The sequence below is a fragment of the Magallana gigas genome, chromosome 1 (assembly GCF_963853765.1).
Source record: "Magallana gigas chromosome 1, xbMagGiga1.1, whole genome shotgun sequence".
Lineage (NCBI taxonomy): Eukaryota > Metazoa > Mollusca > Bivalvia > Ostreida > Ostreidae > Magallana > Magallana gigas.
In genome coordinates, this window is record NC_088853.1 from 16,396,180 (window position 1) to 16,423,661 (window position 27,482).

The 27,482-nt window shown below is 34.4% G+C and overlaps 1 protein-coding gene across 1 annotated transcript; it reads left to right on the forward strand.

Annotated features, from left to right (window-relative positions):
* Positions 1 to 349: 349 nt before the first annotated feature.
* Positions 350 to 27,482, forward strand: LOC136275672 (uncharacterized). The gene is made up of 3 exons (XM_066085320.1): positions 350 to 445; positions 527 to 669; positions 23,111 to 27,482. Exons 1-3 carry the CDS (start codon positions 350 to 352, stop codon positions 27,480 to 27,482), a joined length of 4,611 nt encoding a protein of 1,536 aa, XP_065941392.1.

The following is a 27,482-nucleotide window of genomic DNA, read 5'->3' on the forward strand; positions in this document are numbered from 1 at the left end:
ACTCATGTACATTAGACTCTTCCAACAGAGCGCCCATGGGGGTGGATCATCTTTATTTTTACCACATTTTTAACAAGTTTTACACGTATCATGAATTGAGACTTTTGGTCTTTATTCAAAACTACATTTAATAAATTAATTTCACAAGCATATTCAGAGTTATTGGATTTACCATTAATTGTGGAAAGTACATTTTAACAGCAAGACTTTCACAACTCTAATAATGGCACAGCCCAGTGAAATATGATACTAAGAGTATATATGTATATACATATCTTTTTTCATGTGTTGCCATCCATAACAAAAAGTACATATATACTGTTATTATACTGATTCTTTAATTCTAATCATGGAAGAAAGCAAACGAAAACGTCCCCCAACTTTTAAGTCGGAAATTCCAGCAAGTGCTGAAAAGAAGCAGGAAATGTTGCACAATCTCCAAAGTGTAAGAGAAGTTCTTGTAAGAAAATTGGGAAGACCTGTCAACAATACAGATATAATGGATGCTTTGTTGAATTCTTAGAAGTTATCTGCTGAAGATGAAGAACAAAGTCCTAAAACACCAGGAACCTTTATCAATGTAAAGAAAGGACTGGTTAACCAAGACTCTTTTGTGACATCACTATCTCCTATCAAGAAGCTTCTGGATATAACTGCTACTCATGGAAGGTATTGTCATGGAAAATTGGAAGTTAGAAAAGTGACAAATCGTGGACATGTTGTCTCTTTGAAGTTATGCTGTACAAAACCAGGACATGCTCAACATATTTACATTTGGGCATCATCTCCCTATCTGCCAAATGGAAAATATTTAATAAACCAAAGAATAAACCATGCTTTCCTGTGTGGTGGCATGCTTCCTTCCCATTACTCCCGATTTTGCACTTCTGCAGGACTTGGAGTGCTGTCGAAAGAAAAGAGAACTTCTTTTTTTAAAATGTACAAAACGTTTGTACAACAGGTGTATGAGGATTCTATAAGTGCTGCGCTGTTGGAAGAAATCGGTATGTATGGAGATTTAAATGGAATTGATATCATCACAGATGCTCGGCACGGGTGGCGGAAAAATACCAAGGACACCAGTGTAGTAGCAGTTGGCAAAAAAAGTCACAAGATTTTAAATTGCGTGCACATTACCACTGCTGATGATCCTGTAACACAGCGACATGAAAAAATCGGGACTGAAAAAATTTACCGTGATTTAGAAGCAGAACAAGTCACTGTTCATATTTACACACATGACCGCAACCTTTCCATCAATGAAATGGTGAAGGAAACAGTGAGTACAACAAACCAAAATGATATCTGGAATGGGATTAAAAGTGTAAAAAAAAAGGCCATGTCATTAGCTACTAGCGGGCCTAGATACAAAGAGGTGAAAACCTGGTCCGAGGAGTTGTATGACAAACCTGAACCTGTAGCAACTCATTTTATTGGGCGATAAAGAATTACAATGGAGATTCCAGCACTTCAAGATCAATGTTAGAAAACTGTGTGGAACACTACAAAGGGAATCACAAGCAGTGTCATTCGGAATCAAGATGTAAAAAGGACCCTAACTATGAACCATCTACAATTGTTATACAGAACCCAGTGGCTGAAAAATTATTGAGAAATGTCATTATCAATTCACTGATTTATAAATACCCTGAAGATTTTAAATTAGGGCGTGACACTTACTATGTTGAAAGTTTTAACAACACTTTAAATATTTATGAAGACAAAAGGATTGCTTTCGGTAGTGACCAGTATAAAGTGCGGGCATTTTTAGGTACATGTCACTGGAATGAAAATGTTGGGAGGGATTTCACTTCAGTTTCTTACAAAAGTGACCCTAAAGCCCCAAGAAGAAAAGTGGGTAAAAAGAACTACAAGAAACAAACATATCAGTTCAGAAATAACATTTGGAAAAGATACATTAAATCTGTGTTTTCAAAACGAAGGAAATAATAAAAATTAATCAGGTTCCTTATGATCTTTTAATTCTCTTATCAGCACGTGCTTGTGGTATGCAGCTATCTATAAATAACTTAACTCTGCAGTGTTATCAGTGTGGAGGTGTGGCCTGCCTCCTTATATGCTTAATTGCCGTCCGTGTGGATATTTTATTTATTTTAAACATATTTTGTTGAGTAATCAAATGGATTAGGCAACAGGCAAATCCTGTATAAACCCTCTCCAAAAGTGTGGATATTTTACTAGGTCAACCCCGGTCTTTAATAAGAGCCATTTTAACAAGACCTTGGATTTTCTGTATCTATACCTTGCGTCAAAACAAGTTAAAATGACGCGGTTTCAAGCGAAATATGCACCTATTGCGTAGTCTTAGCCCAAAAGCCAGACAAATCTTGCTGATTTCAAAGAGCCATGGCTGAGTGGCTAGTAATGAAATAAACAGGCTTACGTCACATTGCTGTTTGGCATAACAACCCAAAGTCCAAGCTCTTGTTAAAATGGTTCTACATTTTGACACAGATTAAAGGAGCGTATTTTTTATAAAAATTGTTTTTATATTAATGTTACCGGTGAGGTTAAAAAAAAAAGTCGATTCACAACGCACATTCAATTTAGCTATAAACAAGAGCAATTTGATTAAAAGAAAAATTCAATGTACAGTAAAAATTATGTTACATGAAAAATTGTTCTGCCATGTGACAATTTTCCCCTCTAGGTTAAAATTTAGTAAAAGACAAACTGATTTAAGTACTCCTTTAATTAAGATTAAGCAAGATCATATTTTGTTTGATTTTTTACCATGATCATATGCAAAACATTTTTAAATTTTGATTTTCAAATAAAAAAAGAGAAAATAATCTGAATTTTGTAGAAGACCGGTAAAAGCTTCATCAATTTTTGTTTACGTATGATATTTTACCAAATAAGAGTAATTAAATAGCGATTCATAATTTTAAATTAGTGTCCATGGTAATTAATTACCTATTTACAGCTTTAATACTTACCGTAATTGTTAAATATTTAAATTTTGATTTTCAGTTCAGTTCTTTATTAAGTTTAAGCTGTACAACTTATCAGTGCAGATTTAGATGTTAATGGTAATTTATTACAGATTCAAACTGGGCGTACATGGGACACCATTATTATTATGTAGAAAAAGATGCCACGTGGGAAGAAGCCAAGGTAATTTGAAAAGGAAGACTAAAAAATGTTTGATAAAAATAATGTTGGTTTTCTTATTTTTTTTTGGGGGGGGGGGGGTGGGGGAGGTTGTTGTTTTTGTTTTCTTGTTTTTGTTTGTTTGTTTTTTTTGTTTTTGGTTGTTGTTGTTAAATATATCTTATTTAAAGCAAATCAGCCAACACATTAATGTATTTAATTGTGCATATCTAAACTTGCATGACCATAGAAAAAAATAAAAGCAGTATAGCTTGGGCCTCTGAGATTCTGATAAAAATAAAACTTATAGTACAGAGTTAAATACGTTGTACACATTGGTTATAAGGTGGAAAACTAATCTTCAGGTTTAGTAATATTCATTTTTTGTCTTCTTTTTTTACATTTATTTCTAAAATTATACTAGTACTTATGATATATATTATAACAGTTGGAGTGTCAGAAGCTGTGCTCTTACCTTGTGGAGATCAACAGTAAAGAGGAATCCGATTGGCTGGCTGCTTCATTTCTCATAAAAGGTAATTGTTATTTGTTTGATATCTCGCAGATGGAGGGGAGGGGGTAGATGGTTATTTGTATCCGGTGATTTTGGTTATTATAGGCAATTATATGTATTTTTAAATGAATATATACATTTTGCGTGTTTGCGTCATTTTGGGGTTGGGTGGTTTGCCTCTAATATTGTTATAAAATTGACGTTGCTCAACTCATTTTATGAGTGACACTATTTGCGGGATCGGCCACCTTTCATTATATCAACAGTTATAGTTCAGCACGGATTTATACATGTGTATAAGTTATATCTTTAAGTTACAATTCTTTGTGTATAATTAGGTGATCAAATACGGTCAGACGTGATCAAAGATGTGATCAAAAATTTGATCACGCCCGACCGTATATTAATCACCCTATCATATTCAAAGACTTCCGTATCAATATTTTTCATTATTTTCAGCAATCGTTCAATTGAATATAAAATTCTCGATATTTTTTGAGTTTCATTTCGTATGGTTATGCAAAAAGCCCGCTTGCGTCCCAGCATTGCGACATCGATGAAATGTTTTGAACCATGCGTTCCTATAGCATCTTTTCGGACGTTTACGGCAAAGCTCGGAAAAACACCTCGAGAGCCGATTTCAGCTAGAACTCAAGTAAGAACTCAGTTAAAGTCTGTCCCAAAATATTTTTGCCGAATATTTTCTTTAATTATTCGATATCTATAAATACTTCTTTACTCAGACGATGTTCATTTAATACGAGGGTCAATCAAAAAATATTTTTCCAGAAAGTCATACTTAACAGATTAATCTGTGCACCAACACCTATGTTATTGATATGCGAAGTTTTAGTCCATTTGATGAAACGGTACTTTTGCTACCCCTTTTTAAAAAAAAACCTGTTTTGTCACCACGGCGCACGGTAACGTTCAAAACATGACGTCAAGATTATATATGCACAGTTTAAAGATATATCCATCTTTATATCACGCTTAGTCTCTTTTGCCTTTCTCCTTACAATTTAAAATTGCACTGAACCACTCAACATCTTATTTGCACACATTTGTTCGAGAATCATTAGTTAGTTCTTCAAAGTTTTCATTTTCTAACCCTGTATCTATTAGTTTACAGTAAGGATTACACTGAACGTTGATTGAGGTTTATTATTTTTTGACCAAATATTTACAGATATTCTACTCTCTTTCAGATTGTTTTATATTCAAAATACAATTACCACCACCCCCACAACATTTATTACAGTGAAACACAAACTTGAAAATAATTGTTGACTTATTTTTTGCACCATTGGGCATTTTCACAGCTTGTGTCGGGATTTACCTCGGTTAAATTCATTTTGTTTGTACCTGGCGTTGCGCCGTGACGTCCGGCGACGTCGATGTTTTTAGTCAATTCTAAAGAGGACTATATGTCTTTAGATACTAATATCTGTTCGACAAAACAATATATCCCGTCATTATTTGGAACATAGAATACCAAGACAAAACTTAATTTGAGGTTTTAATATTATTTGGTTTTAAGACAATTTATAGAGATATTACTTTTCACATTATATGGTTCATTGTTGACATAACACAAATTTTGACCGTGCGCCGTGACCTCATTTTTGCAGGATTAGATTCTAAATAATTCTTAGAAATAAAGGAATTTATTAACTTTTTTTCTTGCAAATTGTTTGAAACTATTGCTAAATTATGTCTACCAAATTTAGTAATGATATGACGTTAAGTAACACAGCTATGACAAAAGTCTTCGTATATTTTGATTGACCCTCGTAGTATGAAAAAATCCCACTCATCCTCTAGATTGTCATGTTTCAATACACGGCTAAAAATAGAAAGTCCACGGGGAATTTCCATTGCATCAGCTTTGATTAAGCCCTGATGAAAACGATGAAAAATTATGCGAGGTATTCCGAGTGACTTCCGAATGGAGAAAAGATGTCAACATTCTCCGTAATCTGTTTTAGTTCCTATGAAATTTTTAGAGGAAAAACGATAATGTGTGAATGAAGTTATCTTTGAAATTTTTTCTTTGATTTTAACTGCACTTTTCCCACAGGTATGTGAGTTTTTTAAATTAAAAATCGTCTAAATGTACAACATAAATATCTCGGTACAGACTATTAAAGTATTATTAATAATCAAGGTGGTATGAAACATACATTCACCGGTTTAGAATTTTTTAATTTTACAATATTTAAACAAGATAGCTTTAAAAAATATTTTGAGAATCTGTCCCTCTTTTCTTTCCTTGCCAAATGTGTCAAACCTAATGGCCTACCCCTCTTTCTCGTCGTCGCCGTGGTTGTGGATATGTGTGTCACGTAACCCATGTAAGGTTTCACACAATTGCACAAGGAAACAATTTCATTATATGTTACTATATAGCTTTAATTCAGTTAATTAATTAACTGTACTCTCAGCACATAATTCATGAAAGAGAAATTTTAGTTAAATGCTTCAAGAAAAATTTTTGATCAGAAAATTAATGCCTTATGCGGCTTTTAAGAGCGATTATTGAGAGTAAACATATCTACCCCCAAGTACACATGGGTTCCACATGTTGACAAACAGGCTCAGCACCATCCAGAAAGTTGCATCATGCGCATCTAAAGAAATGGTTCCATTGAAATTAGTGTGACAATTCCATTAAAGTATTAATTCTCCTAGCCACTGAGTCCAAAATCAATACTATAGGCCTAAAAAAGGTGCTAAAATAGGAAGAAAAAAAAGAAATTGTCTCAGTCTATATATATGGAACTACAATTGGCTATTTCCTTGCGTAAGACCTTTAAGGCGTGATTATTCATATCATTTGAATTTTTTATCGGCAAGTAAAATGATATTTATTTTTTATTTCTAGTATCTCGATGTTATTCGATTGACTTATACACTTATAGCCCATCCTTAAATAAAGTAGTAAAGCAAATAATCAGATCATGTTATTGTTATTCACTAAAAATACACCACATTTACCTTTAATAAAAATAAATCCTGGTTTTATGAGATATTTGTCAATGAATTGGCTCTGTTCATTAAGGACGTTGGAACCTGCGATCAAAAGTCTTAAAGTTTTTTCTAAAGTGTTTTTTAAAAAATCTACAAGCATAGCTTAACCAAAATTCAAAACAAAATGTTGGGGTCTATATGCTTCATTTGGCGCTACGGTGTATTTAATATGACCTTTCTGCACTGAAAGTGCAGATTGCAAATAAATCGCTTTTCCCTCTATATTTTATTATCGAAATGAACCAAGGCATCAAATACAAATTTACACGATTTAGAATAAATAAAATTAAAATTATCATGAAGAAAAATGTTACAATTTCTTCACCTAATTGACATTTTGACCTTTTTGCACTGATAAAACCCTATTTTTATCCATTACTAATTCAACATATAATGAAATTATTTAAAAGTCTTAAAATATTTCTTAAATTATGACAAACTTGTCAGAAAAATCTTAAGATTTCAGAAAATAAAACAAAAAGTATGAGTCTATTATTGAAAATTTAAGATATTGCATGAAATAAGCTGATTTTTGGCAAAAATTAGGAATCATTTTTCCTTGACTTTTATGAAATATAGGTTAAATTTGCCATTATGTGTCGATAGAAGTATTGAAAAATTGTAAAATTATGTTTTTTGTAACAAAATGAATATATCCTAATGCACAAAATATTTGGAAATTTTGTTTGCACTGGAAAAAAGGAGGCTATAGTGACGGTACTCTTAAACATCTGGGTTATGAAAAATGTTCATTTTCTATTTAAAAACCTTCCACCACAAAATATAGTCCCATACTAAACTCTGTAAATATGTAATTTTTTCTTTACTATTCTATTTAAAAATAGTTTAATTGGCATTATAAAATTTGAATTAATGAGTAGAATCTATATATGATGCATGATTTCTAGAATAGAGGTTAACCAAAATGGCTACTCAAAAACAGAGGAACGAACCTCTTTAAGTAACGGGCTATGTGTGACAAAAACGAGTTGATTTTAAGAAGTTTTCGGGAAGCATCTCGTTAACATTGTTCGGTGCGATAAGTTTAATACCCCCAGGAATTATTTGCTTAGTACTTTATGACCTGATTTGATTAAAAAAAAAACAAGATAGTCAGCTGTAAAGTAAGTAAACCCGGGTGCATACTCCTGCTATTAACGTTATATGAGAGTTTCATTTGCCTATATTTATGACATCATAGGAGTACAAACTCGAGTGTCGGATAATGTCTTCCGAGGTGTTTTTTCGAGCTCTGTCGGAAAGGCCCAGGAATTTCGATTGCTAACGTGCGAGTACCAATTATTGCTGGAAAATACACAATTTTTCTCCATTACTCTCTCCATGTAAGCTGTCATGTAAAAACTTCTTAGAGAATCTCTGCACTGATCATTCATTTCATTTGAGGAATAATTTTTATTTTATTTTCATCAATATCGACTTACTTCTGGCTAAAATTAAACCCTGTCCATGACCTTCGATTTACAGGAAGTTCGAGTATATTCGAGGCATTCTTGCCGCTCATATCTTTTCGTTATTTTTCTAATTAATCTGTAAAAAGGCCAAACTTTTAAAAGAATCTATCAATTTAAGATAAAATGTAAGAATATAACATAAACACTTATACCATAAACGCAATTCAATTATAAGCAATATTCTATTCAATGTCCCTGCGGCCACATGCACACAAACGGGGAAACGTGTGATTCACATCTCTTGGGACAAATGATTAAAAATTAAAGAAATGCATTGTTTATTTATTAAAAGCTTTTTAAATATTAGTTTAAGTGTGTCCAGTAAAAGAAATAATGTGTGTGAAAGTTATTAGCAACGCCTCTGATTTACACCGCATGTGCGTGTGGAGAAATCTTTGATCCGCCTCAGGTTGCAAACAAAATGGCGTCTTACAAGCAAGCAGATGCTCGGCTTTCTTTCTTTAATATTGTGTAGTAGGAATTGTATCTTGCGTATTTTTGTCAAAAATCATAACACGGAGGTTAATATTCTTCGAAGTTGGACCTAAACAAAAAATGACCTGTCATCAAAATGGAATACGAGTCAAAGATTCAGTGGCATGTGTCATTGTACGGATACAGCTGATATACGTTCCCAACTCTTATAGTGTTTATTCATTTTGGTTTGTAGCTATAAACTACGAATAGATAGCGGAAATCTTGCTGTTTTTATAACAATCGGCAATTATGGATACTAGGCAATTATAATGGATACTAGGCAATAATGGATACTGGGCAATAATGGGTACTCGCACGTTATATGTTCAATGTTATTCACAGACAAGGACACTGGACAATTTTTTAGGAACCGATGGATATGCGACACTATTTTGTTTGTTTTTGGTTTTCTTTTGCTTGGTTTTATGTGTGTTCGATCTGTTTATTTTTTCATTGGATAAAAAGAATTTAAAGAATAAAAGTGTTGATCGTGTAAATCAAAGAACTATGGTTCATGGTATGGGTAGGAGAAAAAGAATTTTCTGTATACTAGTATTTTATAAACACAACTATATTTTGTTAAGAAAAAAACACGTCATGTTTATAAAATTCATCGGATTATAAACTTGGTTGCACCCGTGAAAAAATCCCATGAAGCCCGGCAAAGGTTTCTTATATTTTAGAAAGACTAAAAAGTTTTAAAAAATTTTCGTAACGTCACAATAATCATAATACGCGCTTATTGCTTGTCGCTTGGATTATTGTAAACATTAAATGTCGGTTTTAACAGTTCTGCGCGATTTGTCTATTTCAGACTTAAATATAAGTAATAAACAGCAATGTTAAAAAGTTCAGCGGGATATGAACTTGGTTGATACGTGATCAAATCTTTAAAAAATCCCTTCGGGCTTCACAGGATTCGATCACGTGACCATCCAAGTTGATACCCCGGTGAACTTATTAAATTGATGTTTATTTCTTAAATGAACTTGTTCGTGAAGTCACAATGATCATAGCACGCGCTTATCGCTTTTCGCTTGGATTATTTTTAACATAATATCTCGGTATTTTTAATAATTCTGAACGATTTGTCTTTTTCAAACATGAATATAAGTAATAAACAGCAATATTAAAAAGTTCAGCGTGATATGATGTTGGTTTGTACGTGATCAACCCTACTTAAAAGCCCTTTGGGCTTCACAGGATTCGATCATGTGACCAACCGACTTCATGTCCCGGTGAATGTTTTAAATTGCTGTTTATTTCTTATTTTAAAAAGTTGAAATGAGCAATGAACATCCTGTTATCAAGTTAGCTGGAAAAGGAACTTAGTTAGTCACGTGATCAATTCCTGTGAAACCGGAAGGGTTTTTCAAAAGGTATTTTTTACCAATCAAGTTCATATCTCGGTGAACTTTTTAGCATTGCTGTTCATAACTTTATTTACTTATGAGAGAGGCAAACTGCTTAGAATTATTAATTATAAGCGTGTGTTTATGTCAAACAATTAGCGAGTGCAGTAGTCAATGTGATGTCATTTAACATTTCAGAAAATAATTGAACGCCTTTGCTATTTTATAGGGTTACATAAGCAATAACATTTGCAAATGTAAATATACAGCATATATTACTATGTTATAGGTTCATATGAGGAAAGACATTTTGAAATACAAAGAAAATAATCTGTCTTGCTATTCTATAGGTTTATACACAGTATAGGGAAATATACTTGTACATGTAAATATTCCTAAATGAAGAAATGAAAACTGTTGTGTCTTTCTTTGGCAGACAGTTGTGGCAGCAACAATTTCACTAGTTGCACCGCATGGACAGGCGGAAACGACAGAAGCACAGAGAGACAATATTTATGGGATCATTCGAACACGTTTATCAACGTTAGTAACTGGTACCCGGGAGAACCGTCTGATTCATCAGCTAAAGAAAACTGCATTACTTTAATGAGGGATGGACGATGGAATGACGGAATATGTCATTTACCCAATTCTTACATTTGTGAAAAAAATGATATTTAAATATCGGTTTTCAGTTTCGGTTAGAAAGATAAGTGTTCTAAATTTGTTTCTGCATGTCGAGGAAGTGAACTCTTGGGAGAGAACCACCCACGAATATCACGAAAATGGAGTCAACGTGAACTAAATATTCAACAATGTGTCTTTTTGCTTGACTTTGAACTTTTTATGCGTAAAATTGCTGACATCTCTTTGTAAAAGTGTCGCGCAGATCAAACCTATAATGTTTATAAAAGATATAGTAGTTTAACAAAAAATATGAAACATATGATACATGAAATAAGGTTAACCGGGTACTCGATCGAATGTCCGCATATCGAATACTAAAATCGGTACTCGGTTACTCTGATGTATATTTTTTAAAATTTCTAAGTTTATTAAATAATGCATTAAAACGTCGGTATTAAAACTTAAAATATCCAATGCACTTGTACATACAGTAATTAGAATTTCCTACGCCTCGAACTATGCTAAATAGCCGTTATCGCCTGTGGCTGTGTTTATATAGTAATTATCGTGGCCAAGAACCTGTTACCTAGCTTTTCTCACCTTTGGCTGTCTTCTACCCTTATTTTTTATGATCTGTTTTCACTAAACATCGTTTAAATAGTCTATTATATAGATTAGATGGCACCAAGTTGAGAAATTGAACAGACCTAAAATGCTGCCAGCGACTTCAAAGGTCTGGAAATATTTTAAAAGAACTAAAGATTCAAAACATAGGTAATCACAGATTACAAAGCTCACCGAGACGAGACATCACCCTTATGAGACTTCACCTTTATGAGACCACCTTTATCATATTAAATGAAAATCAAACTTTATGATCTTGGATATTCATGGATTCGGTTTTGACACAATATCGTATATCATCTGTTAAAAAATTGTATGCTAATCATATGTTCATATGTTAATCAATACAATAATATAAAATTAAATATTGCATCCTATCATATTTACAACATATATCATATAATACAATAAAATACCATAGTAATCAATGATGAGATATGATATTGTAACGTATGATATGACATTGTATTGTGTTATACGTTATTGTATTTGATCAAATAGTACAATATTATATAATATAACAGTATCATATTATACAATTTCATGTGATATAATTCTATATTACAGAAACTAATATCATATTATACAAAATCGTATGATACAATATTTTAGAATATACAATATAGTATCATAGGATACAATATTATATTTTGCAATATCTGATGTCACAGTAATAGTATCATGTGATTAAATGATAAATTAATAATACAATATAATATTATGCAATATTGTATCATAATTTACAATACTATACATAACGATATCATGATACAATATCATAACATGAAATATCAAAAAAATGTATACAATATCAATTGTATCATATAACTTTTTATAATATTACATATGATATTATATTGTATCATATTAAACAATATTGTTTCATACCATACAATATTATATCATAGGAATCATGTTATATCATTTATCAACAAATACATCTATCTATCAGGTTTGATATCCTAACAGGTTTGGGTGAGGTAAATTTCTTTAGCATCCTTGATAATGGAGATCAGGCTCTGCATCTGAAGCAACCTCTGCGTTTCATTTATAATATAGTTAAATCAACTCTGCAAGCTATCATCTATAAACATGTGACCTGTTCCAAAAAAACTAAACCTCATCCAGCATCCGAAACCTATGGCTCAGATTCAGCATTCAAGCCTGTCAGGTGCATCAGTATACATAAGACGCATCTCCATGCAAGTTTGGTGAAGTTCAGACCAGTAATAACTAAGATATCATCATCAGAGGGCACTAGCAATTAAAACCTTAACCTGCTCCAGCATCCTCAACCTATGGCTCAGATTCAACATCCATGCCTGTCAGGTGCATCTGTATCATAAGACACATCATCCATTCAAGTTTGGTGAAGTTAGGACCTGTAATAACTTAGATATATTTTTTAGCATCCTTGATAATGGAGATCAAGCTCTGCATCTGAAGCTTCCTCTGTGATTCATTCATACTACAGTTTAATCAACTATGCAAGTTTGAAAAAGTACTATCATCTATTAAACATATGACTTGTTCCAAAAAACTTAACCATATCCAGCATCTGAAACCTATGGCTCAGACTCAGCATTCAAACCTGTCAGGTGCATCAGTATCGTAAGACGCACCATCCATGGAAGTCTGGTGAAGTTAGGACAAGTAATAACTAAGATATAATCATCAAAGGGCACCTGTTTCAAAAACTTTAACCAGCTCTAAAAACATTAACCTCCATCAGCATCCGTAACCTACAGCTCAGATTCAGCATTCAAGCCTGTCAGGTGCATCAGTATCATAAGACACACCATCCATGGAAGTCTGGTGAAGTACGGACCAGCAGTAACTAAGATATAATCATCAGAGGGCACCTGCAACAAAAACTTTAACCAGCTCTAAAAACCTTTACCTCCTCCAGCATCCGAAACCTATAGCTCAGATTCAGCACTCAAGCCTGTCTGGTGCATCAGTATCATAAGACACACCATCCATGCAAGTTTGGTGAAGTACGGACCTGCAGTAACTTAGATATTGCTATCAAAGGGCACCTGCAACAAAAACTTTAACCTGGTCCAACAACCTTAACCTCCTCCAGCATCCGAAATTTAGGACTCAGATTCAGCATCCAAGTCTTTCAAGTCCATAAGTAGGTCCAGATGCATCATCCATGCAAGTTTGGTGAAGATAGAACAAGTAATAGCTTAGATACAGGACCTGCAACAAACACTTTAACCAGGTCCGGACACCGACGCCGACGCCGACACCGACGCCGACGCCGAGGGTATAGCATAAGCTCCCCCTGATTTCGTCTCGGTGAGCTAAAAACGTAAAATATCAGCTGTGCGAAATGAACTTATCTTATACGGGGGGATCGACAAACATGTTAAATCACATTCGTCTTAAACATGAGGAGGAATTTGACAGGCCAGAAACTCCAGAAAAACAACCGACTTTATGGAAATTTGTCTATTCTCCAAGAAGCCGTAAATTCTCGGGAAAAGAGGCAGATAATATTACACGTGCGATTGTTGATATTGTTGTGTTTGATTAAATGCCGTTACAAATGCAATGGTCGATAGCAAAGGCTTTAACATACTGATGTCCATTGTCGCACCAAACTACAACATACCTTCAAGTAATACTATAAAATCTAGGATCGAAACTCCCATTAGATCATGTGGTTTTAGTTCTACAAAAGTGACCAAGGTTTTACAGTTATCAATGTACTTGTTCATATTTATTTACACATTTACCGAGTACCCGGGTACTCGATCGGAAAAACGTCCGAGTGACCGAGTACTAAAAATTGACCGATTGGACTTCCCTACTTTAAATAATTAATTTTAAGTGTCTGTCAACCATTTGTTTTGAACATCATCAAAATGTTCATATATCGTTTTCACACTTTTAACATAGGATTGACATTTTAATAATGTATATTTGTTTTCAATGGATCAGTTATTAAGGTGGAATAACACATTATCACAAAATGGCTGACTGCTTATCGAAAAAACATTTCGTTTTAATGAAATGGTTTTATCGACTGCAACATGTAACTTTTTCATAGACGAGTGGATAAAGTGTCTGTCTTGTGATCCGTACATCGCGGATATAAAACGATGGGTATTGACAAGTATTCGGTTGCGAAGAAAATAAGCCATTAGAAAATCACCTGATTTTCATAATCATTGCTCATTAAGGAACGTATATACAAACACACATATACAACGCTCCTTAACATTTAAGGAAAAATGTTTGCGTAATATTAACAGAAATGTAATAGCTGGGCGTCTTTCATCAGGAGCACAGGTGCTTGTGGACTGGATCGTGCACTACCCCCCCCCCCCTTTTTTCTATATTTTTTTTTCAAAAAAAAAAAATTTATTTCTTTTATTAATTATCATTAACAACCCCTTATATATGTCTCCAGCCGAAAAATAAAAGAAATATCACGACTTTGAAGCATTTTATAATCGTTTCCTCTCTTTATATATATAGGGGAAACGAGTGTGATTATAAAATGCTACCAAGTCGTGATATTTCTTTTTTTTTCGGCTGGAGACATATATAAGGGGTTGTTAATGATAATTAATAAAAGAAATAAAAAAAAAATTGAAAAAAAAATTAAAAAGGGGGGGGGGCAGTGCACGGTCCAGTCCACAAGCACCTGTGATCAGGAGGGGCCTTTCTATTACAAAGCACGCATCTATATTGTTTACCATCCATCCTTTAAAAACAAAATGTGGATTTCTGATTTTTTTCCAATATACATGCATAGATATTAAATATGATTTAGGATCCTCGACACCCTGTGAATTATGATTTTTATGACAGCTTAAGTACATCACAACATGGCTTCCATCTACCAACCTGCAAGTCATGTGTTTGAATTCTGCCCTGACTTTTATTTTCACAAAGAATAAGTAAAATTTTAAAAAGCTGAATTTTTTTTGAGGGGGGGGGGGCATTTTTAGTCATACCCATGCTTAAAATCCATATCTTTAAGTTATTTAAAAAAAATTGGGCTGGTATGCAGAACGTATACATGTACCTAGGGTATGCTTAAGACCCTGAATAATCATATATATATATATATATTTAAGTTTAATATTGCCTATCAGCTCTACCCCCCCCCCCCCCCCGTTCACAAAAGACATTCAAAGTTTTTGTAATTAACAAAAACCCATAATTATTTTTCAACTGATTTTAATATTGTGATATATGTATCTAAAACTGATAATTTTTTGTAATGAAACCATTTTATTAAATAATAGCAAAGCTTCATATCCAAATGAAATGCCGGTATAAAGTCAATACTGTAACTTTTGCACTACTCTGTATCCATCGAAACTTTTGGTACAGACTATGCGTGATATAGATCTATATTTAGCACTTGTGAATACACTGTGTAGCATTAGACTTAAATATTCTCATCGTACATAATTTTGATATGATAAATATGATGAGATAAATTGATTCAAGTTTGCAACAAAGAGTCACGCAGACGATAGTTTCTACTTGTCATGTTTGCATATTGCAGGCTTGAAATTGAAAGCATTTTATCTTTATAAAAAAAATAATACTTAACTACAATCATTTACAGAAAATAAAGAAATCAATTACCTTCTTCTTGCCCCGGCAAATTGATAAAATATCATACAGTTATAGGGCCTATACAGTTTGCGTGTTGGGTGTCTGAGCGTTATTGATAGATACATAACGTTATATCCTTTAAATAATAATACAAACTTTGCAAAGATAGAATGATTCGATGACTTATAAAAACCAAGTTACCTAGCTGCTAAATTTCTGCAATTTCCATGATTCATTGATTGTGTTTTTATTATTGTGTTAATTAACAGATAAAATGTTCTTACACAAAAAACAAATGGATATTTGTGATTATTGACCAAAATTTGATCTCATTTTCGCTTCTATAGACGAAATACGCGAAGTGGATACTCCAAATTGCCTTATGATAAGAGACAATCTAAAACTAAAATTGATATTTGAACACTTCCGACAATGTCGCCCGGGACAAAACTTTCAGGATAAGTACACCTTGCAATTAAATATTCTTGTACAGAAAATCGTCCCGGGCGACGAGGTCGGAGGTGTTTAATTTTACTCATTTACATCAGATTGACCAGCAACAAGGCCATAAAATGGCATATCGACGTTACTTTGATGGATCATTTTCAACGCATGCATGCGCATGAAGGTGCCGATTCTAACATGGTATTACTAGTTATTATGACATCCTTTTTAAATTATATGCGGACAACTTATTGGAATCGCAAGATATTTTTCCCATAAAAACCGTGCACATTCTTAAGGAAACCGTACCTAATTCTTTATCAAACACTTAAAGTATGATATTTATCTCTATTGTGCACATATACAAACCATTGAACTGACAGTGATTTATTAACCTGAACACTATTTGAGAAGTTATCTGGACAAACGATGTGCAGCATGGACGAAATAGAATAAAGAAAGTACTTTTTTAAAAAAAACCTGGCGTTCGTGAGTTTATATTCTAGCGATCTGCATAAAAATAAGAAATTTTTCAGCATCGAATAGTACGCCCAATTCATCGACATTTACATTTTTTATTTAAGTGGTTTGCAATAATTTTGATGTATTTTGTTAAGTCTAAAAAAGAAAAGAGGTCACAGCAGAGTCCTCTAAAATGCTTTTTATGGCAATGTTTATAGCTTTACGAGAGTGTAAGGGTTTGTAATAGATATAAACTTTAACTGTTATATACAAAGTGATTTATGTGCACGTGCAGTAATTCTCTTCCCTATATATTGATATACAAACTTCAACAGATCAGTTCTGTTAAAAGATACGCAGTGTATTCCAATAAATGCCATCTACAACAATTTATCGAATTCGTGCAGTCGATACTTCTCGGACCTTTCCGGCACATTCTTATAAGTTTCTTCTGTTCTATCTTAAAGCTATGTCATTGCATTTAATAATTTCGAGCTCACATATCCTGAGTTGTTTTAATATCTAGCTTTACATTTGAGGTGGATTTTTTTTTCAATCTCTATCGGAAAGGCCCGAAGAGTTCCGGTGTTATATAGTGCATTTTCCCCCTAGCCATCTTTCCCCCCGGAAAAATGGCTATATAGCAGTTCTTCCCCCCGGAAAAATGGCTATATAGCAGTTTTACCCCCAGGGAAAGCTGACTATATAGTGGGCTTTCCCCCTTTTTATAGCCAGATTACCCCCACGGAAAACCTACTATATAGTGGATTTTCCCCCTTTTTTACATTCCGGCCATTTATATGGTAGACCATTCGTGGTAATAATTTGCAATAATTGATATGATATTAATTTTTCATAGAAAAGGATATTTATGGCATTTATTAATACATAGAATAAAATAGTATTTCATGGTGTTTTAACCCCAAATATGAACTAAGGCACGCGCCTCCATAACATTCATGTGTCATCATCGTTTATTTCACCTGTTTTTACACCTTTTTGGAACACCTTTTACAAGGATTTCGGAATACCTCGAATCTTTTTCATCTAATCGATGCTTATCTACAGTTTCGACTTCGACGTTAAGAACACGTGAGAACACATTTGAGTAAAAATACGCTGGTTTGGAACTTTAATTTTCCAATGTATTACCATCTCTGTATAAGCTTCTCCGAGGGAACTAACTGTACAATCTTAACTTTATTTTGTAGAGGAAGGGAATAAAAAGTGAAAATGTATTACTCCCTTCGTCCAAAAGGCTATCAATTTTAAATTAATACCGCTCGAATTAAAAACAATTATATATTTCTTCTTCTAAATATCAAACAGGGTGCAATGAAATGATGAGAACTGAAATGTTTTAGTTTTATTTTGATTGATGGTGTTCTAAATCATGGGTAAGGGGTATTTTAATTGATTATATATTAAAAGCATGTGAAAAGTTAGTGTTTTCAATTTTGTTTTAAAGTTACGCATATTGATATTTTTAGCACATTTTTTACGAAACGCGAGATTCTATGATGTAAACATTTTGTTTCAAAAAAGGAAATGTCTTCACAACCAGAACAATGTCGGTACCTTTGCTGGTTACTTTGGAAAATGTGAAATGGAGCCTGAACTAACCTTATGTATATATTTACACTCAGTATTTGCTAATTTTCCAATTTTAAGACCTCACCCAGCTATTTCCCTGCAGAGGGTTGACCTTCCGTACCGCGTGCATGTTGCACTATCACATGTCGGAAACATACCGGTGTATAGTTTACAATGTCCCATCCACCTACTTTTCGTGTTATTTTACCTCCTGTCTGTAACTTGCAATTTCACTGTGTCAAGTCAACACAACAGTCATAGCCACAGGTTTCGCATTTTACTTCTGATTCTCATGTACCTAAGATATGAAGCCTACATATTGGATATCAATTTCAACAAAAGACACCCCTTTAACTAAAGATAATCATCAAAAATCATTTCATGAATTTTAGCAACACTCATAAGCATTCAAGTACAGCAACTCTCAATTTTACAAAAATATTGACGGGTACTTTATCCGAAACTGTCCCTTGCTACCTTAGGCATGGTGAATTTATATCCCAGTGCTATATGTATGAAAGAATCTGTCATGTAAGATATCATATTATATGATAGAATGTTTGATGACTTTAAACAAAAAGTTGTTCATGTTTTATGCAATGCATCAAAATGTATATTGTATCAACATGTTGTTGACTACTTTTGTTTGCAACTTTATCTAAAGAAATCAATTCATGTAAAATATCGTAAATAAATTATGGTTGTATTCACATGACTTAAAGATTGAAACAGGGAGGTGTGATAATTTAACACGTGACTTTTGCAACTTAACTGAGATTGAATATGAATTAATTTTTTTTTACTTATTTGTCAATCTTTTCGTAGTTTAAGAGAAAAGTATATTAAAAAATACTACTCCCGAAAACCAAGTATCTATAAAGTTAAACAGTTACTGCCTACATATACTTTAAATACCAAAGAACTGTGTAATTTATTAATCTTGGAATAAAGAACTTGATCTTGCAAGATAATCAGTTTTGCGCAGAGTAAACATGCTGCCTTAAGATATTACTATGAAAACAATTTATGAAAATAATGAAATCACCTACCAGTATACAGATTTGTATGAATTAAAAAAATATAAAATAAAATGGATCACATTTCAACGAAGGGAACGCTAAGTTAAACAATGACTAAAGTACTTCAAGGATTAAAAAAAATACTTTTTAAAGGATTAAATGTTTCCGAATTGTTAAAAAACATTTTAAGTACATACTTAAGCAGTATTGTAAACTCTGGTTCTAAGAATATATGGCGACAAATAGGCCATTTCGACATCTGTTTGCACGAACCAATCACCAGATAGAAAAAACAGAGCAGTCATTTCCCGCGACTGTAGCAGCGGGAAGTCGTACGTAGAAATCTGTGCCGATATGAATGAATTTGATGGCGTTTCAGGAACGTTTATAGTAAATAAAAATATCGTATTAATGTATTTATTTACTATTTTAATTATCTTTTGCTGTGTTTTTATTGGTAAATACACCGAACGCATCTCTGAGCACACCGGCTTCCTCTCACATTAAAGACCCCCTCGCGCTGACACCCGTGCTTAAAAGTTGTATAACTTGTTTGTCGATTGTTGGATAATGATGCATGAATAAAAAAATAATTGCTTCACAACTGAACTTAAATTGGACATGAATTCATAAAAACATTTGGTCGCCATATTATTTTTGATAGCACTTCAATTGCTACTGACGTTTAAACATGTAAACCTGTATCGAACATTACGGCTTTAATTTTGATCGCGGCATTCAGGTTGCAAGGACTTCTAAATGCATGAATAAATCATTAAAGGGTTTATTACACATGGGTAGGCGAATTTTCTGTTTACAACACAGGTGCTTGAGGACAAGATCGCCCCCAACCCCTCAACCCCCCAACCCTTCCACCCCACCCCCAAGTATAAATACCCCGGCACTTTACTCTTTTTAAAAATTAAATTATCCTTTTATGACATATTTCTAATCTAATTTATCTATTTATTGCCCCAAAATTACCTAAAACAAAAATTTTAGAACAATAGACGCTCTCTATATATAATACAAGCATTCTGAGAGTATTGCATAAGCAATACACCTCCCCTACCGGTTTGTAGAAATTTGCGAAAATAACGCACTGTTATGAATATCTTCTGTACCCCGAATCAACAGACCAGCACAATAACGAATCCGATTGTAATAATACAAAAAAACCATCGATTAAATTTACTACACAAGGCTTGACACTATTTTACAGAACTAATTTGTTTGTTAGAAACAATACAAGGAATGGTCCAAATAATGCACGATATTATTACTGACTACATACTATTCTCGTTTATTCAAAACACACCGAACCCGATAACGAACCCGAACATAAACAATTGGAATATAAAAAATTAATTTTCGGACAGACGGACTGACGGACGCAGAGGAAAGCTATAGTCCCCTCCGGTGAAAACCGGTAGGGGACTAACAAGAAGGTTGCTAACTTCGTCTGCAAGCCGAGAGGCACTGCCAATGAATATTTGTTGAAAAAAATGATAAAATAAAATACTTCAGGAACAATTAAGTATCTAAATAAAAGGCGAATGTGTGTAACAAATACAAAAATCTTCCGGATAGTTTAGAGTTATCGAACATTGCTGAGGATCGGAGAGTCTATAGTATGGCTTTCTATAGGGCGGAAAACCCAAAGAAAGACAATAAAGGAATACAATTTCGTCCCCATTTCTTTCCTATTTGATATGAACACTACTTCACAAATAATTTCTTTGACTAGTGTGTGCTTATGCATTTTCTACGCTATAAGAGTAAAATGTAGATTATTTTCTAAGGCACAGTATCTATTTCAAAGTATTCTCTGAAGCAATCATGTGTTAAATACACAAAACACTGTCATAAAGTTTTACCCGTGTGATCATTTGCATTCATTATTCGACCATTGAAATTGAATGAATAATATAAAACATGCTTAATGTGACTCCAATAAGCAAAGCAGAAAAAGACATTTTTCTTAATAAACTTACAGAAAGATAGATTAAACACTGAATAATTAGTCCCCTACCGGTTTCACCGGAGGGGACTATAGCTTTCCTCTGCGTCCGTCAGTCCGTCTGTCCGTCCGTCCGTCCGTCTGTCTGTCCGTCCGTCAGTCCGTCTGTCTGTCCCACTTCAGTTTTCCACACTTTTTTCTTTATGCATTTGAGGAATAATATGAAACTTGCCGAACAGCTTCAAAATGTCAAACTACAGATCAAGTTTACACTTTTGACATATTTTCGAGAAGATTAATTTTTTATATTCCAATTTTTTAATGTTCGGGTTCGGTGTGTAACTGAATAAACGAGGTCAGTATGTAGTCAGTAATAATATCGTGCGTTACTTGTACCATTCCTTTTCCTGTACCATTCCTTTTATCATTTCTAACAAAGAAATAAATTCTATAAAATAGTGTCAAGCATTGTGTTGTAAATTTAATCGGCAGGTTTTTTTTGTATTATTACAATCGGGTTCGTTGTCGGGTTGGGCTGTTTAACTGTTTGGTTTGATTCGGGGTACAGAAGACGGTAAGAAATGATATTGTGCATAACAGTGCATTGTTTTTACAAAATTTTACCAGCGAATACAGAATAGACTTGGCGAAATTACAGGAGATGAAATGAAGAGTATTATTTTACCTATTTCCTATTTAATTTCTATATCAACTATATAGTTTTAATTTCCTCTGTTCTTTTATCTCTGATTAAAGCATGACATCTCGTTTACAATAGCTCTGAAATAGTTGTGTGCTTGGAAGCTTTCATAGAATAATACAAACCGGTAGGGGACGTGTATTGCTTATGCAATACTCTCAGAGTGCTTGTTTATATGAATTTATACAAGCTTCTCCACGCTTTATATATGTAGCTGACAAACTTAATTTCGTTCTAAAATATGTATGATTACAGCACTTAGTTTATTCAATAGAACTTTCATTTTGTTTTTTTAATGTAATGTACTGCATGTTATCATTATTATAGTTCCATTCAAAATAAAAGAACTACAATATAGTATATATTAAACAAAACCAATAGAACAGTTCAATTTTGGAACCTATATAAATATTGTACAAATAATGTTGTTAATTCTAGGGATTAAAAACATTTTGTTTGTGAATTGTGCGACTTGTGCTTTGACTAATAAGCAGACACCAAAACCATTCGTGTCAATTTTAAACATGTTTGTGAAAACGACACGCTTTACTTTTTGATAAATTTCTTATATGATTAGGTTATCGTAGCCAAAGGGCCCGTTTCAAAAAGCATACTTAGGACTAAGTTATATCTTAGGAAAGAACCTTTTCCTAAGTTCATTACTTATCCGTTTACACTATTCCAGTCTTATCTTATGGACTTCCGAAGATATGTCTTAACTTTATATTATGCATATGCATGGATATTTCAAGGTCATTATTAATGATATATTGATAAAGCTATATAGAGGTACTTATATGTAATTATGAGGCATGTGTGCAACTTCGCTGGATAATGTTAGGTTTATAATTGATATATTACGGGAGGTAACTCCATTTGCAACATGTATATTATCTCATTTGGTTGTCTAGAGTTATGCCTCTTTGTTTACATTTTTCTGTCGCCAAACTTTGCTAGAGCATTTCAGATTTATGTTTCTAGATGCATATCTTATTGTGATTAATTGAATTAGGTTATACTGATATATCTGATAGTCATACGTTTCATCATTGTCAACCATATATTTACTAGGTTGAATTTGTATGTGTGTGTTGTTTGAATTAGTTTATTTACAATATTTTTTCTCTATTTTTTGTAGTAAATCGTCAAGAGGATACCTACAAGCTTTAGATGAACTTAAGGATCGATATGGTGATCCGGATGTTGTAGCTCATACTTACGTCAAGAAGGCGTTGGATTGGCCAGCAATTAAACCAGACAATTCGAAGGCATTAGACTCTTATGCAATATTCTTAACCGAGTGTCAATTTGCTGTGAATAATGTAAACAGTGCTCGAGTTCTTGAATACTCAGAAAATATGAAACTTCTAATTAGGAAGCTACCATTCTACTTACAAGAAAAGTGGCTAAATGTGGTGTATGAGCTTAAGGACAGAAAAGAAGCTGTTACATTTCAAAACTTGGTAAACTTCGTCCGCAAAGAAGCTAAAAAGGCGAATGACCCTATCTATGGAAAAGAAGTCATGAATTCTAGTTCAAGTGCACCAAAACGACAGAATGAAAAAGTGAACACATTTTCAAGACCGAGCCTGAACTTTGCTACAAAATCTATGGAGTCCCATTCATCTACAGAAAATCACACAGCTGCTGTTCAATACAAACCAAAATGTTGTGCTTTTGTGAAACCATGCATCTATTGTGAAGGTTCGTCACATTCCTTGGAAGAGTGCAAGAACATTATGAAACTTCCTCTGAAAGACAGACATGCAGTTTTACAAAAGAAAGGACTGTGCTTTTCTTGTTTAAAATCTGGACACCAGAAGGGAGTTTGTCAACGCAAGTCATATTGTATTCATTGTAAGAGATGTCATCCTTCTATACTCCACTTCGATCCTCGACAGAGCTTTGAACCTCCGGACCAGAACAACAACAGATTGTCTGTACCGTCAGCATCTGTGTCTTCGGCAGCGCATATGGGGGCTAGGGACATTGTGAGGCAAGCGCTTCCCATTATACCAGTGCGACTAAAATCAAGAAACAGTGACAAATACATTTATACATATGCTTTCTTGGATTCAGGGAGTACAGCAACATTTTGTACAGAGAAAATAGCAAACTTACTTCACGTTGAAGGCAAAACGACTTTGTTAAATCTGACAACCATGGGACAACAGAAGACAAACAATTGTTATATTTTCTCTGGACTCGAAATAACTGACGTGAATGGTGACAATCCAATAGATCTTCCTCCTATTTACACACAACCAGAATTACCTGTGTCCAGGAAAGACATAATTTCACTGGAGGACCTTCAAAGATGGCCGCATTTAAGTGACATTCACATTGACAGAATACCAATAGATAGTGATATCGGTTTGTTAATTGGTGTCAATGTTCCTAAAGCAATGGAACCATGGGACGTAATTCCTAGTAAAGACAATGGTCCATTCGCTATGAAGACTATCATTGGATGGGTAATCAATGGACCAATCGACACAGTTCCAGAAAATGGCATTTTCAACACATTCATCACGGTCAATCGCATTGATGCAAGATTAGAAGAACAATTAAGATACCAGTTTAATCATGACTTTTGTGAGCGGACGATCGATGATGTTCCAGAGCCGTCAAAGGAAGATAAAACTTTCCTAGAATTGGTAAAAAAGTCAGTTCATTTTGAGGATGGACATTATATCATTGACTTACCTTTCAAATCTAAAACTGTTACAATGCCTAACAACAGAAAACAAGCAGAACAGAGACTGATTTCATTATCCCGAAAATTTGAAAACAACATTGAATTTTGTGACAGTTATAAAGCATTTATGGACAAAATTATCAGCGAAGATTACGCACAGCAAGTTCCTACTGAGAACCTACAACAAAATGATGGACGTGTGTGGTATTTGCCGCATCATGGTGTATTTCATCCCAAGAAGAATAAACTGCGTGTTGTATTCGATTGTGCAGCCAAGTTCAAGGGAACTTCACTAAATGATCAGTTGTTACAAGGCCCTAACTTGACAAACACACTTATTGGAACTCTGATCAGATTTCGGGAAGATGAAAAAGCTGTAATGGGTGATATTGACAGCATGTTCTACCAAGTGCGTGTACCTCTCCAGGATGCTTCATTTCTTCGATTCCTATTGTGGAAAGATGGAGATCCTTCGAAAAGTGTAACTGAATACCAAATGGTTGTGCATTTGTTTGGTGCAACATCTTCACCTAGTTGTGCCAACCTTTGTCTTCGAAAAACAGCTCAGGATTGGAAAGGATATTTCAGTGAAGAGACTGTTAACACCGTTCTCAAAAACTTCTATGTAGATGATTGTCTTAAGTCTGTCAAATCTGTGAACGAGGCTGTAATCTTAGTGAAAGACTTACAAAGACTTTTAGACAAAGGTGGTTTTCACATTTCAAAGTGGATAAGCAACAGTCGAGATGTCATGAACTCAATACCTGTGTCAGAGAGAGCTAAAGAAGTAAAGACTTTAGATCTAGATTATGATACTTTGCCGATTGAAAGAGCCCTTGGAGTCCAGTGGTGCGTCGAGTCTGATTTCTTTCACTACAAGCTGGAATTGAACGAACAACCGCTTACCAGACGAGGAATTCTGTCGATGGTCAGTAGTGTATATGACCCTTTAGGATTTTTGGCTCCATTCGTACTCAAGGCCAAATGTATCCTTCAAGAACTTTGCAAGATGCAATTAGGATGGGACGATAGAATTCCAGATGACCTCGTAATTCAGTGGAATCATTGGTACCAGGACCTCCAGAAACTAGAAGACTTCAAAGTGAACAGGGGTATCAAGCCCTTTGGATTCGATCCAGTCATTACGCAGTTACATCACTTCTCTGACGCAAGCGAAACAGGGTATGGCACAGTGTCCTACTTACTACTGGAGAATACAGACGGAGAACGTCATTGTTCCTTCATCATGGGAAAATCTCGTGTTACACCACTTAAACAGACATCCATTCCAAGACTGGAGTTGACGGCAGCTACAATAGCCGTCAAAACCAACAAGATGTTACTGACCGAGCTAGACATGCCCATCGATCACGTTATATTCTGGACCGACAGTATGGCAGTATTACGTTATATTCAGAACAGAACAGCAAGATTTCATACTTTCGTTGCTAACAGACTAGCAGTGATACATGAAGGATCGCAGCCAAGCAATTGGAGATACATTAACACGAAAGTCAACCCAGCTGATTACGCATCAAGAGGTATACCAGCCAACAGCCTTATCATGCAAGAAAACTGGATCAAGGCCCCAAGTTTTTTATTGGAACCAGAGGATCAGTGGCCCAAACATTCAATGGAGATCGCTGATACAGAATTATTGGACAATGACCCAGAGGTGAAAAGAGCTACCGTCAGAGCAGTCATCGCAGAGCAACAGAATTCAGACAATTCTACAGAGTGTGTTAACAAGTTGATTCAACATTATTCTTCGTGGTACTTGTTGAAACGAACAGTGGCATGGATTCTGAAAGTGCGGAAAGAATTGTTAAGGCGTGTGAACATGAAAAGACTCAATTCTAGTCCAATATTACAAGAATCATATGATAAGAGTGTTCTATCGCACCAAGACCTTAAAGAGGCAGAGAAGTCAATACTGAAATTTGTTCAACAACAAGAATTTGACACAGAAATCAATGCTCTTGTTTCAGGAAACTCTCATGTGAATCGTAGAAGTCGAATCAGGAACTTGGATCCATTTTTGGATGATGGAATCTTACGTGTCGGCGGTCGACTACACCAGTCAAGTATTCCAGCAGAGATGAAACTTCCAGTTATTCTATCCACAGATCATCATGTATCAACAATCATTCTTAGACAAATTCACCAAGAACTGATGCATAGTGGTAGAAACCATATGTTGGCAAAGTTAAGAGAAAAGTATTGGATTATTCATGCTCCGTCAGCCATCAGGAAGCTGATATCAAGATGTGTTACATGTAGACGATTCAAGTCGAAAGTTGAAGAACAGAAGATGGCAAATCTACCAAAGGATCGTATCGTTCCAGATGAACCACCATTTAGCAGAGTAGGAGTCGATTACTTTGGACCGTTCGAAGTAAAACAAAAGAGAAGTCGTGTGAAACGTTATGGCGTAATATTCACCTGCTTGGCAAGTCGAGCTGTACATTTGGAAGTAGCAGCTTCATTGGACACTGATTCTTACATAAATGCCTTGCGACGCTTTATTGCCAGAAGGGGACAAGGTACGAAGATACGTTCTGATAATGGAACTAATTTTGTTGGTGCCGAACGTGAACTTGCCCGATCCATACAGGAATGGAATCAACACCAGATTCAAAATTCAATGTTACAGAAGAATGTAGACTGGCAATTTAACCCACCAGCTGGATCACATCATGGCGGAGTGTGGGAAAGAATCATTCGAATTATTCGCAAGGCCATGAACAGCGTTCTAAGGGAACAGACCTTGGACGACGAAGGACTTAATACCCTGATGTGTGAAATCGAATAG